The following is a 15,780-nucleotide window of genomic DNA, read 5'->3' on the forward strand; positions in this document are numbered from 1 at the left end:
GACTTTGAGAGTGGTTCTTTTAAGTGCAATCTAGATAACTATAATAAAGAGGTCTTATTTAAGACAGATTGCTGTCAAGGACTAAATGGTGAAGTAATTATGGGTGAGGATGAAGTTGGTAAGTGTGATCACACTTACCAACTTCATCCTCACCCATAATTACTTCACTTTTGAAGGCCAGACCTACAAACAAATCAGGGGAACGGCCATGGGAACCAGGATGGCTCTGTCCTATGCCAACCTCTTCATGGGCCGCATGGAGGAGGCTTTCCTGAAGAACCAACAGCTGCTTCCCCTGGCCTGGTATAGGTTTATAGATGACATCTTTGTGGTCTGGACTCATGGTGAAGAAACACTCCTTAATTTCCTCCATAACTTCAACTCCTTTTCGAATCTGAATTTCACCTGGTTCTTCTCCAAAACCCAAGCCACCTTCATGGATGTTGACCTTCATCTTGTTGAAGCTCACATCCACACCTCTGTCCATATCAAGCCCACAAACACACAACAGTACCTTCACTTTGATAGCTGCCATCCTTTCCGCATCAAACGCTCCCTTCCCTACAGCCTAGGTATTCGTGGCAAATGTATCTGCTTCAGTGACGAATCCCTCAACAATTACACCAATAACCTGACCAGTGCTTTCCTCTCCTGCAACTATCCTGCAGACCTTGTCCACAAACAGATTTCCTGAGCAATACGTTCCTCCCCGTCCAACAACAATGTTCCTACCCCCAGACCACACAGAAGCATCCCCCTTGTCACCCAATATTATCCTGGCCTCAAAAACATCAACAAATTACTCTGCCAGGGATATGACTTTCTCAAGTCAACCCCTGAAATGAGATCATCCCTTGACAAAATTCTCCCCACACCACCCAGAGTTGCCTTTCGTCGCCCCCCTAACCTCCATAACATCCTTGTTAAACCCTACAATATTCCCAGACTACCTTCTCTACCCAGCGGTTCCTACCCCTGTAACCGACCCGCTGCAAAACCTGCCCCATGCATCCCCCCACAACCACCTACTCCAGCCCCGCTACTGGTAAAACATACACAATTCAAGGCAGGGCTACGTGTGAAACTACACATGTCATTTATCAACTGACATGCCTGCACTGCACAGCCTTTTACATCGGCATGACAACAACTAAACTGGCTGAGCGCATGAACGGACACAGACGAACTGTCCGCCTAGGAGATGCCCAATACCCAGTAGCGGAGCATGCCCTCCAGCATAATTCTAGGGACCTAGGAACCTGCTACACTGTATGCGCCATTTGGCTTCTCTCACCCAACACCAGTCCCTCTGAACTGCGGAGATGGGAACTTGCACCCCAACACATCCTTTCATCCCGCCATCCCCCTGGACTGAACCTACGTTAAACAACCTCACTCCCATTCATTCTTCAGTCTTCTCCTCTTTCCCTTTCCTCTTTAGCCATTCACGCATCTTTTCATCCTACATAGTTGTGTTTATCTTTATACTATATATCTCTTTACTTCTGTATGCATCCTCTTTGGTTTGAAGCTGGCACAGGACTTACAGTAGAATATCTTTGGCTTCCCTCTGACAACCACGCCTCCATCCTTGCTACCCTCCCTATTTTCCTTTCCCTGTTGCTTCATAGATCTCACCTTTTCTGGGTCTGGCCGCACACCTTCGTTTGACATAAGGTGTCCAAGTATTTTGATTTCTTTTGCCCCAAGGAGACACTTTCTTGGATTAAGTTTCAGTCCAGACTGTTGGAGAGCCTTAAAGATGGCCCTCAGTCTTTTTATGTGTTCATCAAATGTCTCTGAGAAAACTATAATGTCATCTGAATAACAAAGACACATTGTCCACTTCAGGTGACTTAGAAGATTATCCATCATCCATTTAAAAGTTGCTGGTGCATTACACAAACCAAACGGCATCACCTTAAACTCATACAGACTATCAGAGTTGATGAATGCAGTTTTCTCATGATCAGCGTCATCTACTTCAATTTTCCAGTATCCCGAGTACATGTCCATTCCAGAATGAGAATTTCACTCTGCAGCGGAGTGTGCGCTGATATGAAAATCTCGCTGCAGAGTGAAAATCTCATTCTGGAAACATCCCCCAGGCTGTGGCTAAGCCATGTCTCCGCAGTATCCTTTCTTTCAGGAGTGCTAGTTCTGCAAGGTTCGCAGGAGAGCTTCTGTAAAGTTTGGAAGGTAGGAGATGAGATACTGGCAGAAGTAAAGCTGTGAGGACCAGGTGTGAGTCGTGCTTCAGTAGCTCAGATGGTAGAGCACTTGCCCACGAAAGGCAAAGGTCCCGAATTCAAGTCTCGGTCGGGCAAACAGTTTTAATCTGCTAGGAAGTTACATGTCCATTGTTGAGAAAAACTTAGCCCTCTTCAGACAATCTAGTGTACTGTCAATTCAAGAAAGAAGGTAAATGTCCTTTTTAGTTATCTTATTAAGCTTCCTGTAATCAACACAAAAGCGCCAACTGTCATCCTTCTCCCTGGCGAGAACCACTGGTAATGACTAAGGGCTCTGCGAAGGCTGAATGATGTCATTCTTCATCATTTTCTCTACCTTGTCGTGGATTATTCAACATTTTGTTGCTGACACACAGTATGCTCTCTGGCTTATTGGTTGTTTGTCTCCAGTGTTAATCCAATGCTTCACGATCGATTTGTCTAATTTGCTCTTCACCTATGGATTGAAGCATTCAGAGAACTTTTGAAGAATGGCAGGTAGCTTCTTCTATTGTTCCTTAGTGAGATCTGGTGATAGTCAAGCTAGATCTTGTCTCATAGTGGTAGCACTAATTTTGCCCACAGACCGGCATGGGAGGTTTCTATGATGCTCAGTTGTTCTGCAATTAACTGCTCAGTGTTTGCTACACACATGCATCTTGGAAGGACCTGCGGTTCTCGGCGACAGTGAACTCTCCACAATTCACCAAATCTGTTCTTAAACGAGATGACAGAGGCTGGGATGACCAAGTTATTCTTCAGTGGCACGCTTCTCTTACATTCCACTACAATATCCATGGGTTGATGCATGGCATGACACAAGACAGCTACCATTCTAGCGCTGAGTGCAGGAATGATCACTTCATCCAGCACACGTAGTCTCCACACACTCAGATGTGCATCTTCCTGTCCACAGAATCTCGTCTCAACTAGCATAATCTTCGAGTGACCCCAATCTATAACTGCCTGAGAAGCTTTCAAAAAGTTCCATCCGAGAATGACATCATGACTACACTCTTGTAAGATGATGAATTTTAAGGGCTGTGAATGGCCACATATACCCACATGACACATCTTCCTGTAGGTTTTACATATTTCCCATTAGCCACCTTCATCGGAAATGTTTTTTTGTTGACGAATACGGTTTTCTGCAACTGGCGACGGGACTTCTCCAAAATGACTGAATATGATGCTCCAGAGCTCAGGCTGGTCGGCCATCCATGAGGATATTGATGTAGTTTCCTATCATTTTTGTAGTGATCGACGGTCCGCCCCCAGTAGCTGAGTGGTCAGCGCGACAGAATGTCAATCCTAAGAGCCTGGGTTCAATTCCTGGCTGGGTCAGAGATTTTCTCCGCCTAGGGACTGGTTGTTGTGTTGTCCTAATCATCATCATTTCGTCCCCATTGATGTGAAAGTCGCCGAAGTAGCGTGAAATCAAAAGACTTGCACCTGGCGAATGGTCTACCTGATGGGAGGCCCTAGTCACACGACATGTACATTTTAATGATCGACAGCGGAGGATTTTTTCCTTCGGCAGCCTCTCCTCCAAAGAAGGTTGCACCCTGTAGTTTTCCAGGTTGTGGCATCTAGGTGATCGGCTGGAGCTTCTAATCAGCGATGGAGACCTTGATCGGCGTGTTGGGGAGCATCCTGTCCAGCAGCTAGTGTGCGGCGATGGTGACCTACATCGTCCTGCATTCACATCTTCATCGTGCCGGAGATGGCATCGGCTAAGATTGATCTGCTGTCTTCTGGTGTGGGCATCATCAAATATCCACCACCTTTCTTGACAATAGCACACCACATGTCCCGGTTGTTCGCAGTGGGAACATGCTGGTTGGTTATCCTGGGTCCTCCATACGTCAGTCTTCCTTGGTCCCCAAACAGATTCCTCATGAGGCATTGTAGGAACATAACTTCACCTGGGTCTTGACTTTTCACCATTTTAAAGGGCAATGAAGATGAGAGATTGGGTTCAATGTCTGTTCCACTTCCTACCTTATGACCTCTTGAAGCATCTCAGGTTTTTGCTTGCCGTGCAATCCAAGTGCCTTCTGAACTTCCTCTCTATCTGATGAAGAACACTTGTGAAATCAGTTCCTTCCTCCATCACAGACATTGATACAATGTTTGGAAGCCATTCAAACTTCTCACATGTAATTCCTTTTTGATGCATTGTCTTGATATACTGGCACCATTTAATGAAGTCATCTGCTGTGGAAACCACCTTCAGGAGTAGGGCTTGATACATGTCCTCAGCAACACCCTTCATGAGATGTACAACGTTATCTTCCTCCTTCATTCTAGAATCCACTATTTTACACAGCTCCAAGATGTCTTGAATGTAGGATGCTGTAGTTTCTCCTGGACGCTGTGCCCTGCACTTTAATATATCTTCAGCCTTGCACTTCTGTCATTGTGTGTCACTGAAATACTTGCAGAGTTCTGCCTGGAATACTTCCCAGCTTGTGAACGTCTTCTCGTTGTTCTCATACCATTGCTTGGCAGTGCTCTCCAAGCAGAAAAATACATTAGCCAAATACGCTGTGTCATCCCATTTGTCACCATCGTCACCAGAGAACCCAAAAGGATGTCTCATGTGATGGCACACAGTTGCTGTCATTGTAATGTCGTCTTCTTCTTCTGTCTCTGATAGATTGTGATCTGTTGAATATGGCTTGAACTCAGGTTTTTCACCCTGTAATGGCAGCTCTATTATGGCCTGATGGGAGCCACTGTGTCGTTGATAATGTGTGCTATCACAAGTTCCAATACCCAGCGCCTCTACCAGAATAGTGTCATGTAGAAGAAGCTGTAAAGAGATGAATGACGAACACTAACTACACTTAACGAAGGTTTATTCAGTACTTGCACATACAAGAGTGGGGAGCGAACTGCCTCCAGCCAGAACACATATGGTATATATACAGTTACAGAACATTCCAGTACAATGATTCTTGATATTTGTGGATACTTCTAGAATGTCCTCGAACCAAATACAGAAATTAAAATTTTACAGTTCAGATGATTTATGAACTCATGACCCTCCATGCAACAGCCTAGTATCATAACTGCTACACCACAGTGACAGAGCCACTCAGCTTCTTCTGCGACACTATTAGTTAGGTTAGCCAACCCACCAGGGCAAGGTCATACCACACTGGATGGGAAAATCAGTTTTTAATTGTACTAGGGCCAAAAAACTGCTTAAAAAGAGAAATGGCATTGGTTTTTAAGTGTCCTGGGGCCAAAAACTGAAGAAAAAGCAAAATGACATCAGTTTTCAGTGTCATGAGACTGGTGCAGTATACTGCCTGCTGTTTTCTACTTCAAACTGAAATTGAGAAACAGCATTTTCCACCACATATCACAGTGTCTTGGGAGTCATGTACAGAATGTATTGTGCAATGCATGCCTTCAATTCAGCTGCAGTCGTAATTGGAGTATTGAACACAGCATCTTACAGATAACCCCACAGCCAGAAATCAGGTGGATTAAGATCAGGTGATCTGAATGGCCAAGCTGTAGGAAATGATGACTGTTAATTCTAGAATTTCTGAAAGGCCTCTGTAGCAACTCAGCACACTGAACTTGCTGTGCACATATAATCCAGCAGATTACTTCTCACAATGGAAAAGTAAGTTACAAGGAATTCCTCAAGGCTCAGTCCTTAGGCCAATTTCTGTTGTATATAAATGATTTGGCTCTCAATATACTCATCTAACCTTGTTTGCAGATGGTACATTTGCCCTAACTGAAAATAAAAATGCTGACAATATACCACAGAATGTTATGAATATTTTAAGTAACTTGGAAACATGATTCAGTCCAAATGGATTAATGTTAAACATTTCAAAAGCCCATACAGTTAAAAACTGAAGATATCGGTATTGTTCATAATAATTAAAAATGGAAGAACTTATCTCAGTCAAATTCCTCAGAATAAACTTAGACAGAAATTTGAAATCGAATAAACGTACAGAATAACTAGCAAGTAAATTCAACACCCTTGCCTTTGAAATGAAAATTTTAGCCAGTGCTACTCATATGGACATCAGGGAAGTAGCATACTATAGCTGTTAATCCATTAGTACTTACTAGATATGGCATAATTTTTGAGGGAAATTTAGGAAACATTACACAAATACCAAAGCTGCAATAAAAGGATAATTCATAATATGTGCACTGCACAGCAAAGGGCATTGTGTTGACATTTATTTAAAGACCTAAGTTATTAACTGTCCCTTGAAATGATTCTTTTCCTACAGAACACAGCTGACCTATTCAGAAAAACCATTCTCAACACTCTTAGGACATAAAGGAAACTTTATAGTCACCCCAAATCATTTAAAGTTGTGTGCTCAGACTCTTCAATAAACACCCATGAAAATTCACAACAAAATAAGAGGGTGTGACATAACGAATATGAAGCAAAATGGTTAAAAACCAAGTTATGTGATTTTCTGATTGAAAGATGTTACTACTCAGTGGAAGATTTCATAAAGGATGAAGTGATACTTTGAGCTGGATCCTTAAAATGAAATAAAAAATTATGATTTAGTGAAATAGCTTTAGAAAGAACCTTGTATAAATTCTCCAACAAGAAATATTACAAGTTTGACAAATTGTGAATAAGTAAATATTTCAACAAGTAATATTGTAAGTTTGATGAAATTTTGAATAAGTTAATTGTAACCCTAAGATGTCTACTGTACATCAGATGTATATTCTGAAATTCTGTACATCATGAGATGAATAAACACATTTCATATTCACAGTCAACATTCTTGTAAAAGAGCTTTATCAGCAGAGCACTATCCTTTTTGGAGTCAGTCATATTGAGTATCTTGGATGCAAACTGAGGAACAGTCATGTGTCTTGTGTCTGTTGGTGTCCATATCCTGGTGCTTACAGGGCCATCTATTGGTCAAATTTTCTTTAACTCTTTTCTTCCATGACATTTCCCCCTGCATCAATAATTTGCTGTTCAAATTTGATGTCATTTTGAACAGTGGTCCTCTTTTTACATAATTTTAAAACTGGACCTTGTATGTGTGTGTGACAAACTTTTAATAGCAGGTCATAATTATGCAAGCTTTTGGAACCAGTGGCTCCTTCTTCAGGCAGAAGGGTTCAAGGGGAAGGAAGAGGGGTGAAGGAATAGGACTGGAGAGGTCTAGGAAAAAGGGTAAATTTCAGTAAAGTCACCCAGAGCTATAGGTCAGGGGAGACTTATCAAATGGGATGAGAAGGAGAGTTTCTTGCTCTTATATCTATTCATGTACAAATTTTAAATGAAGACAGTAGTATGTTATGTGCTACTTATTAATGAGTATTATTAACATACACTAGTGGCCATTAAAATTGCTACACCACAAAGGTGATGTGCTACAGACGCGAAATTTAACTGACAGGACGGAGATGCTGTGACCTGCAATTGATTAGCTTTTCAGAGCATTCACACAAGGCTGGCACCAGTGGTGACACCTACAACGTGCTGACATGAGGAAAGTTTCCAACCGATTTCACATACACAAACAGCAGTTGACTGGCGTTGCCTTGTGAAACGTTGTTGTGATGCCTCGTGCAAGGAGGAGAAATGTGTACCATCATGTTTCCGGCTTTGATAAGGGTTGGATTGTAGCCTATCATGATTGCGGTTTATCGTATCAAGACATTGCTGCTCACATTGGTCAAGATCCAATGACTGTTAGCAGAATATGGAATCGGCGGGTTCAGGAGGGTAATACGGAATGCCGTGCTGGATCCCAATGGCCTCGTATCACTAGCAGTCGAGATGACAGGCATCTTATCTGCATGGCTGTAACGGATCATGCAGCCACATCTCAATCCCTGAGTCAACAGATGGGGACATTTTCAAGACAACAACCATCTGCACGAACAGTTTGCCGACGTTTGCAGCACCGTGGACAATGAGCTTGGAGACCATGGCTGCCATTACCCTTGACGCTGCATTACAGATGAACCTGGGTGCATGAATGGCAAAACGCCATTTTTTCGGGTGAATCCAGATTCTGTTTACAGCATCAGGATGGTTGTATCCGTGTTTGGCGACATCGTGGTGAACGCACATTGGAAGCGTGTATTCGTCATTGCCATACTGGCGTATCACCCGGCGTGATGGTATGGGGTGCCATTGGTTACACCTCTTGGTCACCTCTTGTTCGCGTTGATGGCACTTTGAACAGTGGATGTTACATTTCAGATGTGTTACGAACCATGGCTCTACCCTTCATTTGATCCCTGTGAAACCCTACATATCAGTAGGATAATGCACGACTGCATGTTGCAGGTCCTGTACAGGCCTTTCTGGATACAGAAAATGTTCGACTGCTGCCCTAGCCAGCAAATTCTCCAGATCTCTCACCAATTGAAAACATCTGGTCAATGGTGGTTGAGCAACTGGCTCATCAAAATACACCAGTCACTACTCTTGATGAACTGTGGTACCGTGTTGAAGCTGCATGGGCAGCTGTACCTGTACATGCCATCCAAGCTCTGTTTGACTCAATGCCCAGGTGTATCAAGGCTGTTATTATGGCCAGAGGTGGTTGTTCTGGATACTGATTTCTCAGGATCTATGCACCCAAATTGCATGAAAATGTAATCACATGTAAGTTCTAGTATAATATATTTGTCCAATGAATACCAGTTTATCATCTGCATTTCTTCTTGGTGTAGCAATTTTAATGGCCAGTAGTGTATATAAAAAACCATGTTACTTAGGTTGTATGGTACCACACCCAGTCACATAATATATTCAAATAATTTACTAATTTTTGTTGTTTAGATAAAAAGATCTGATTACTTTGTTACATACAAGTAAGGCATATTTTTTGTTTACACATTGCACAGATAAAGAAATAACATGTTTACCATAGAATATAGGAATTACATAGTGATCTTTTGTTTAATTTGCTCCAAATCTTAAATTCTCTTAGTAAAATAATGAAGAAGTATTTTGAGTTACAGGCATACAAGTAGCTTGCAGGTTGAGATATCAATATATGTAGAGAGTATCTTCTGAATATTAAACAGAGAAGAATTACAGACTGGGTAGAGGAATAGTTTGTGCATTTTTCACATTAAAGTACACACTAAGATTACAATGCTAGTGAGTCACAATTAGAATCAATCAACTCATACAAATATCTGGGAATTTTTTAAAAAGTAGCATGAATTATCACGGGTTTGTTTGGCTCTTGGAAGAGCATTATGGAAATGCTGAGAAACCTTAAGAATAGTCACCAATAATCCCATTAAAACCACCTCGCAAAGTTTCAAGAACCACTATTAGGTGAAGAATCTAGAGATATTCTTCAACCCCTTATGTATCACTCCTACAGGCACTACCTTCACAGTGTCATTTAAGCAGTCATTCCACCAGTATTCCATAAGAAAACCAATCATGATTGAATGCAGAGTACCCTCTGCCACACACAACACAGCAGTTAACATAGTATGTGTGTAACTGTAGATGCAGAAGTGCAAGGCATGGTAACTCCATTAACTTAAGTACCAATATGTGTACATATTTGCATCAGAAAAGATAGTTTATAATAGTACTGCTGTCCTGATATTTTACATTTCTACAAATTATTTCTCTCCTCAATATATTTTAAGTTTAATAAAGTTTTTCATTGTGTAATAGGATCACTGGGTATTTTACTTTCATTAGCTTTGTGGACTTAAAAGATAAAATTAAGGGCGATTCAGAAATTTATTTTCTAATGTGCCCTTACTGTTACCATTTCGGTTTATAATAGCTAATATACAACGCCAATAAGATCACCTATGGATTTGCTGTTCACTCTTGCCAATTTTAAAAAAGAAAATCACTGGACAGCGGAGAGTATATTATTGCTCAATTTGCTGTTACATTATGCACTACACACTACAGCAGCTGATAACAATCATTAAAGATGAAATTAATTAACTGCAAAGTGTGGCATTGAACAAAGAAGACGTCCTATGCAAGGAAAATGTTCTCAAAAAAGTAAATACACTGGTATGCTTATTGCAGAAATATAACTGTCATCAGTTTAGAATCTTACTACACATATTGCTACAAGAAAGAACTCTAGGTATAGTTTGTGCAAATACATACCAATAAACAGCAAGCAGAATATAATTTCTCCACTTGCAGTCAGGTTCAGACATGCATTCCAAAGAACAATCTCTTGTTTGAAATGTAACTTTCTGGAAATGTACATCATACAACACTGCATCATCAGATAATTCTCCAAGCTGTGATTTAAGTGGCAAGTGAAGTTCCTTTTTGTATTTTTTCAGTATTGTCCTGTATATTAACAACAGATATAGAGTTAAATTTTCTGTCACAACCGTTTTATACATGTTAGAACTGAAATGTGATGCAGAAGATCAAATTAATTTGTAAAATCATAAAAAATACTCTAATTTACATGAAGGAGCATTAAAATTTTGACTGTTTTGAATCAAATGGCAGAGTAATATCATGATAAAATGACTGAGTAAGACAACTGATATGACAGAGTAATATGACAGCAAAAAATTTTAAATAATGTGCTTTAATAAAATTTTATAGTTTAGTAGAAGTGTTATCCCCAAACTAAGCAGTGGTCATCATTGTTTTTACTGTACTTAGGACGCTAGAAGGCTGAGTAGGGTAAACTACGTTTCTTCACAGAAAATGCTGATCAGTAGAGTAACAGCTGCAAATATAGAAATATGGAGCACATCCACATGTCTTTGTATCATTCCTGATAAAAAATTTCCTTTTCCTTTTGTTATCTAGTCTATATACAGTGGAAAATCCAGGATTATTCAACAACAATATGGCAAAGATAGAATGCTATTCACAACACACAAGAGGCATTGAGAATGTCTGTCTTTGTTCTGTTTCAGAAGAAGGACTTTGTCTGAAAGCTTAACAATGTTTTTCATGTACCTGTCTGTGACTAAATACCTCCTCTGTGTGGTTGGTAGCAATCTACCCTTTCCATATTGTTGCTAATCTATATACATGGGTTAATGAAATTTTAAAATTACTTTATCCGCTGAGTTTTTCTGAGTCATGTTATTTGTAGTAGAATTTGCATTTAATTTTTTTCCAGTTATATTAATGTTCATTTATATATGTATATGTAAATAAAGTTTAAAGTGTATGGTTTTTGGCTGGTCATTGCGCACTGAAAGATATGACCCTACTAGAGTCTGCTCCAACAAACTGATATATCTTCATTTAAAGCCCTGTTTTCCCTCAGTGGACACAAAAACTCTGCCTTCTTTTGGGATATTGTTTTTAGGGGAATACCAATATCCAAGAGTGCTGTTTTTTCAGAAATTCTGCATTGCACAGTTTGTATAACACAGCCCTTTAGGGGGCTGTTGTTGCCAGCAAGCTGCAGTATCATTTTTCAACTGGGGTGCTGGAGATTTAGACAATTTGCAGGAAGATGTGCCAGTCACTGTATTATTTCAGATGTAGTATTTCATTCCTCGAATAATGTACATGGGCTTTAATATAAAACATGTGCATGAAAATCAAACTATATATATGAAACTCAGTATAAATACTGTTAAAAGAATGTCAATAAGTAGTTCGGTAAAATATTTTCTGTAATACTACTGGAAATGCAATGCAGCTGTACTTTATAATTAATTTGTAGGTAATATCTTATGCATGAAAGGTGAGTTTATAAATATGCATAATGAAAAATACAACAGTCAATCACAAATATGAAATGTAAGTGTGAATAGCCTGTGTCGATATGTGGGAACATGCTTCATATAGAACTAAGTAGAATATAGTCTCATTATGAATCTGTGTAAATTATCAATTATTTTACATAAATATATTTAAAAAGAAAGATGATGAGACTTACCCAACAAAAGCGCTGGCAGGTCGATAGACACACAAATAAACACAAACATACACACAAAACTCTAGCTTTCGCAACCAATGGTTGCCTCGTCAGGAAAGAGGGAAGGAGAAGGAAAGACAAAAGGATTGGGTTTTAAGGGAGAGGGTAAGGAGTCATTCCAATCCCGGGAGCGGAAAGACTTACCTTAGGGGGAAAAAAGGACAGGTTTACACTCGCACACACACACATATCCATCCACACATACACAGACACAAGCAGACATTTGTAAAGGCAAAGAGTTTGGGCAGAGATGTCAGTCGGGACGGAAATACAGAGGCAATGATGATGTTGAAAGACAGGTGAGGTATGAGCGGCGGCAGATTGAAATTAGCGGAGATTGAGGCCTGGCGGATAGCGAGAAGAGAGGATATGCTGAAGGGCAAGTTCCCATCTCCGGAGTTCTGACAGGTTGGTGTTAGTGGGAAGTATCCAGATAACCCGGACGGTGTAACACTGTGCCAAGATGTGCTGGCCGTGCACCAAGGCATGTTTAGCCACAGGGTGATCCTCATTACCAACAAACACTGTCTGCCTGTGTCCATTCATGCGAATGGACAGTTTGTTGCTGGTCATTCCCACATAGAACGCTTCACAGTGTAGGCAGGTCAGTTGGTAAATCCCGTGGGTGCTTTCACACGTGGCTCTGCCTTTGATCGTGTACACCTTCCGGGTTACAGGACTGGAATAGGTGGTGGTGGGAGGGTGCATGGGACAGGTTTTACACCGGGGGCGGTTACAGGGGTAGGAGCCAGAGGGTAGGGAAGGTGGTTTGGGGATTTCATAGGGATGAACTAAGAGGTTACGAAGGTTAGGTGGACGGCGGAAAGACACTCTTGGTGGAGTGGGGAGGATTTCATGAAGGATGGATCTCATTTCAGGGCAGGATTTGAGGAAGTCGTATCCCTGCTGGAGAGCCACATTCAGAATCTGATCCAGTCCCGGAAAGTATCCTGTCACAAGTGGGGCACTTTTGGGGTTCTTCTGTGGAAGGTTCCAGGTTTGAGGAGATGAGGAAGTGGCTCTGGTTATTTGCTTCTGTACCAGGTCGGGAGGGTAGTTACGGGATGCAAAAGCTGTTTTCAGCAACTCCCCAAGATACTATCCAAATTGAACCATGCCTGGAACAGTTCCGTCCTCCGTCACAGCGGGACCCACCTCCTCTTCCTCAAAACCACCCTCTCCTAACCTTCCAGGAATTTCTGACTTCCAGCCTTGCCTCTCAATCCTTCTTAAAAAACCTTAATCCTACTCCCAACATCACCACTGCTGAAGCCCAGGCTATCCGTGATCTGAAGGCTGACCAATCCATCGTCATTCTTCCGGCGGACAAGGGTTCCACGACTGTGGTACTTGATCGTCGGGAGTATGTGGCTGAGGGACTGCGTCAGCTTTCAGACAACACTACTTACAAAGTTTGCCATGGTAATCCCATTCCTGATGTCCAGGCGGAGCTTCAAGGAATCCTCAGAACCTTAGGCCCCCTACAAAACCTTTCACCTGACTCCATCAACCTCCTGACCCCACCAACACCCCGCACCCCCACCTTCTACCTTCTTCCCAAAATTCACAAACCCATCCCGGCCGTCCCATTGTAGCTGGTTACCAAGCCCCCACAGAACGCATCTCTGCCTACGTAGATCAACACCTTCAACCCATTACATGCAGTCTCCCATCCTTCATCAAAGACACCAACCACTTTCTCGAACGCCTGGAATCCCTACCCAGGCTGTTACCCCCGGAAACCATCCTTGTAACCATTGATGCCACTTCCTTATACACAAATATTCCGCATGTCCAGGGCCTCGCTGCGATGGAGCACTTCCTTTCACGCCGATCACCTGCCGCCCTACCTAAAACCTCTTTCCTCATTACCTTAGCCAGCTTCATCCTGACCCACAACTTCTTCACTTTTGAAGGCCAGACATACCAACAATTAAAGGGAACAGCCATGGGTACCAGGATGGCCCCCTCGTACGCCAACCTATTCATGGGTCGCTTAGAGGAAGCCTTCTTGGTTACCCAGGCCTGCCAACCCAAAGTTTGGTACAGATTTATTGATGACATTTTCATGATCTGGACTCACAGTGAAGAAGAACTCCAGAATTTCCTCTCCAACCTCAACTCCTTTGGTTCCATCAGATTCACCTGGTCCTACTCGAAATCCCATGCCACTTTCCTTGACGTTGACCTCCACCTGTCCAATGGCCAGCTTCACACGTCCGTCCACATCAAACCCACCAACAAGCAACAGTACCTCCATTATGACAGCTGCCACCCATTCCACATCAAACGGTCCCTTCCCTACAGCCTAGGTCTTCGTGGCAAACGAATCTGCTCCAGTCCGGAATCCTTGAACCATTACACCAACAACCTGAAAACAGCTTTTGCATCCTGTAACTACCCTCCCGACCTGGTACAGAAGCAAATAACCAGAGCCACTTCCTCATCTCCTCAAACCTGGAACCTTCCACAGAAGAACCCCAAAAGTGCCCCACTTGTGACAGGATACTTTCCGGGAATGGATCAGATTCTGAATGTGGCTCTCCAGCAGGGATACGACTTCCTCAAATCCTGCCCTGAAATGAGATCCATCCTTCATGAAATCCTCCCCACTCCACCAAGAGTGTCTTTCCGCCGTCCACCTAACCTTCGTAACCTCTTAGTTCATCCCTATGAAATCCCCAAACCACCTTCCCTACCCTCTGGCTCCTACCCCTGTAACCGCCCCCGGTGTAAAACCTGTCCCATGCACCCTCCCACCACCACCTATTCCAGTCCTGTAACCCGGAAGGTGTACACGATCAAAGGCAGAGCCACGTGTGAAAGCACCCACGGGATTTACCAACTGACCTGCCTACACTGTGAAGCGTTCTATGTGGGAATGACCAGCAACAAACTGTCCATTCGCATGAATGGACACAGGCAGACAGTGTTTGTTGGTAATGAGGATCACCCTGTGGCTAAACATGCCTTGGTGCACGGCCAGCACATCTTGGCACAGTGTTACACCGTCCGGGTTATCTGGATACTTCCCACTAACACCAACCTGTCAGAACTCCGGAGATGGGAACTTGCCCTTCAGCATATCCTCTCTTCTCGCTATCCGCCAGGCCTCAATCTCCGCTAATTTCAATCTGCCGCCGCTCATACCTCACCTGTCTTTCAACATCATCATTGCCTCTGTATTTCCGTCCCGACTGACATCTCTGCCCAAACTCTTTGCCTTTACAAATGTCTGCTTGTGTCTGTGTATGTGTGGATGGATATGTGTGTGTGTGCGAGTGTAAACCTGTCCTTTTTTCCCCCTAAGGTAAGTCTTTCCGCTCCCGGGATTGGAATGACTCCTTACCCTCTCCCTTAAAACCCAATCCTTTTGTCTTTCCTTCTCCTTCCCTCTTTCCTGACGAGGCAACCATTGGTTGCGAAAGCTAGAGTTTTGTGTGTATGTTTGTGTTTATTTGTGTGTCTATCGACCTGCCAGCGCTTTTGTTGGGTAAGTCTCATCATCTTTCTTTTTAAATATATTTTTCCCACGTGGAATGTTTCCCTCTATTATATTCATTTTACATAAATACTGTGTTAAGTGAAGCTACAAGCTGATCAGCACAATTTCATTGTGG

General features: G+C 42.3%; 1 protein-coding gene across 1 annotated transcript in view; it reads right to left on the reverse strand.

The window, feature by feature from the left end:
- The window catches only part of LOC126092032 (solute carrier family 22 member 1-like), a 248,150-nt gene that overhangs the window by 49,666 nt on the left and 182,704 nt on the right, over nt 1–15,780 (reverse strand). Inside the window, exon 7 of the mRNA XM_049907429.1 lies at nt 10,363–10,554. Within this exon, the coding sequence (XP_049763386.1) occupies nt 10,363–10,554 (192 nt within the window). The remainder of the gene's footprint in view (nt 1–10,362; nt 10,555–15,780) is intronic.

The sequence above is a fragment of the Schistocerca cancellata genome, chromosome 7 (genome assembly GCF_023864275.1).
Source record: "Schistocerca cancellata isolate TAMUIC-IGC-003103 chromosome 7, iqSchCanc2.1, whole genome shotgun sequence".
In the NCBI taxonomy this organism is placed as follows: Eukaryota; Metazoa; Arthropoda; class Insecta; order Orthoptera; family Acrididae; genus Schistocerca; species Schistocerca cancellata.